Here is a 2202-nt window from a genome sequence, read left to right on the forward strand (position 1 = left end):
AATCTAGAGAAAAGGGACAAATATATCTTTCAAATTTGACTTCAGACACTTCAAGTTGTCTCCAATTATATCAATTGAATACTCCAACTTATGAAAGGGTCATTTAAACATACACTTCCAAATTTACGTGCCACTTCAGCGTCAAATTTCTACGAAACACATTGGGGACGAGATAAAGTATTTAATTGTCAGTTGAGATCAAATTTATATTTCTAGATGTGCACTCTCAAAATTGAATGATATAATTGTTAGCTAAGAACATATTTGAGTGTCTATTTATGTATCATCTAAAAAACAAAAACCAATCTCAATCATAAAATGAATTTGAATCGGGATCAAGATAGTTAAAAAAAATGATTAAGGTATTTTGTCCTTTTCCCCTTTATTTCAAGTGTCAATGTGGAGGCATAATTAGATTACATAACTAAATAGTCAAACAAGAAACATTAATGCATTTGTTGGATTAGTAAGAAACTTCCCTGGTTCTTCCCTCTATAAACAAGTCTAGACCTCAAGTGTGAACAACCACATAAAAATTTTCTCAATTAGTAAAGCAAAAAACACAGGTAACCAAAGTTGAGAGATGGGAGATGTTAAGTTGCTTGGTTTATGGTACAGCCCTTTTAGTAAAAGAGTTGAATGGGCTCTTAAGACTAAGGGTATGGAATATGAATATATAGAAGAAGATCTACAAAATAAGAGCTCTCTACTTCTTCAATCTAATCCAATTCACAAGACAGTTCCTGTGCTCATTCACAATGGCAAGCCCATTTGTGAGTCAATTGTCATTCTCGAATACATTGACGAGACATTTGAAGGCCCTTCCATCTTGCCTAAAAACCCTTATGACCGAGCTTTAGCTCGTTTTTGGGTTAAATTCTTTGATGATAAGGTATATTGCTTTCATAACAAATATATTACAATTAATTGGAAATTCATTTTAGTCACTTATTACATTTGCTTTAGATCTTATGCTTTAATACTTTTATAAAGGCATAAAACATAAATAGACACTTTAATTTGAACTCAACTTGCAGCTAAACAAATCAATTTTGAGTATGCATATTTAGACACCTTAACTCATATCTACTGAGTCAATTGAACACTATGATTATCTAGACATTTTGAAAATTTATGTGGCGCGCCAGCATTGGCTGTCCACAAGACGCGTTAATGGGGATGAGTTGGAATGCTAAATTGTCAGTTGAGACCAATTGATATATCTAGATGTGTATTTGTTAAAGTTAGAGTACTTATTTACCAGCTAAGGTCAAATTTGAATGTTTTGTTTATGTGTGATGCGTTTTATAAAATTGGACTGAGTTCCGATTGTTATATAGGTGCCAGCAATGAGGAAAAGTATCTTTCTCAAAGGAGAGGAGCAAGAGAAAGCTAAAGAGGAAGTTTGTGAGATGTTGAAAATTCTTGAAAATGAGCTCAAGGACAGGAAATTCTTTGTTGGTGACAAATTTGGATTTGTTGATATTGCTGCAAATGCTACGGCACTTTGGTTTGGAGTTCTTGAAGAAGTATCTGGAATTGTTTTGGTAACAAGAAAAAAATTCCCAAATTTATGTGCTTGGAGAGATGAATACTACCTCCAAAACAGAGAATATTTACCTCCAAGAGAAAAATTGCTTGCACATTACCAAGTTTACATTCAACGTACTGCTGCTGCTTCAAAATGAGCACACCTCTAGTGAATTTTAAGATTTTGTTTGGCAATAAAAAAAATAGAGATGATTTTATGATGAGTTTTTGTTAATTCAATTTGAAATTGAATTTAGGTTGAACTAGGGGTATGTAATTGAAAAAATATTTAAGAAATATGCATGTTATAAGATTTATCTGTATTTCATTAGTTAATTAATGGAGTATAAATCTTGGATTCACGTATGAATACAAGTATTGTCAGAAAAAGCTAGCTTTTAAGGTCACGAATTGTCTTTTAATGCTGACTTTTTAGAAAGAAAACGGGTATAAGATTAAGATTAAGATTTTCGATTTAATTTGGGTGGGTGGTACAATAATTGTACAACAATTAATTAAATACGCCATTAATTTTCTCATAGTATTGGAAAGAAAAAGAAATGACTTGTGACTCGGTGTGTGAATATTTTTATATTGGCATTCTATATTTCTAGGGAATAGAATATATTACTCCTACCCCTATATTTTAATTTGTTATTCAATTTTGATTAG

At 31.7% G+C, this 2202-nt stretch overlaps 1 protein-coding gene across 1 annotated transcript; it reads left to right on the top strand.

Annotated features, from left to right (window-relative positions):
- Positions 1-481: 481 nt before the first annotated feature.
- LOC129882308 (probable glutathione S-transferase) lies at positions 482-1900 on the top strand. Its single transcript, XM_055956554.1, has 2 exons — positions 482-892; positions 1341-1900. Exons 1-2 carry the CDS (start codon positions 584-586, stop codon positions 1686-1688), a joined length of 657 nt encoding a protein of 218 aa, XP_055812529.1. The 5' UTR covers positions 482-583; the 3' UTR covers positions 1689-1900.
- Positions 1901-2202: the final 302 nt, after the last annotated feature.

Source organism: Solanum dulcamara, chromosome 3 (assembly GCF_947179165.1).
Source record: "Solanum dulcamara chromosome 3, daSolDulc1.2, whole genome shotgun sequence".
Taxonomy (NCBI): domain Eukaryota; kingdom Viridiplantae; phylum Streptophyta; class Magnoliopsida; order Solanales; family Solanaceae; genus Solanum; species Solanum dulcamara.

Coding starts and splice junctions, on each gene's coding strand:
- LOC129882308 (XM_055956554.1), top strand. CDS start 584: ATGGGAGATGTTAAGTTGCTTGGTTTATGGTACAGCCCTTTTAGTAAA. Junction 893..1,340: donor TTAAATTCTTTGATGATAAG/GTATATTGCTTT, acceptor ATTGTTATATAG/GTGCCAGCAATGAGGAAAAG.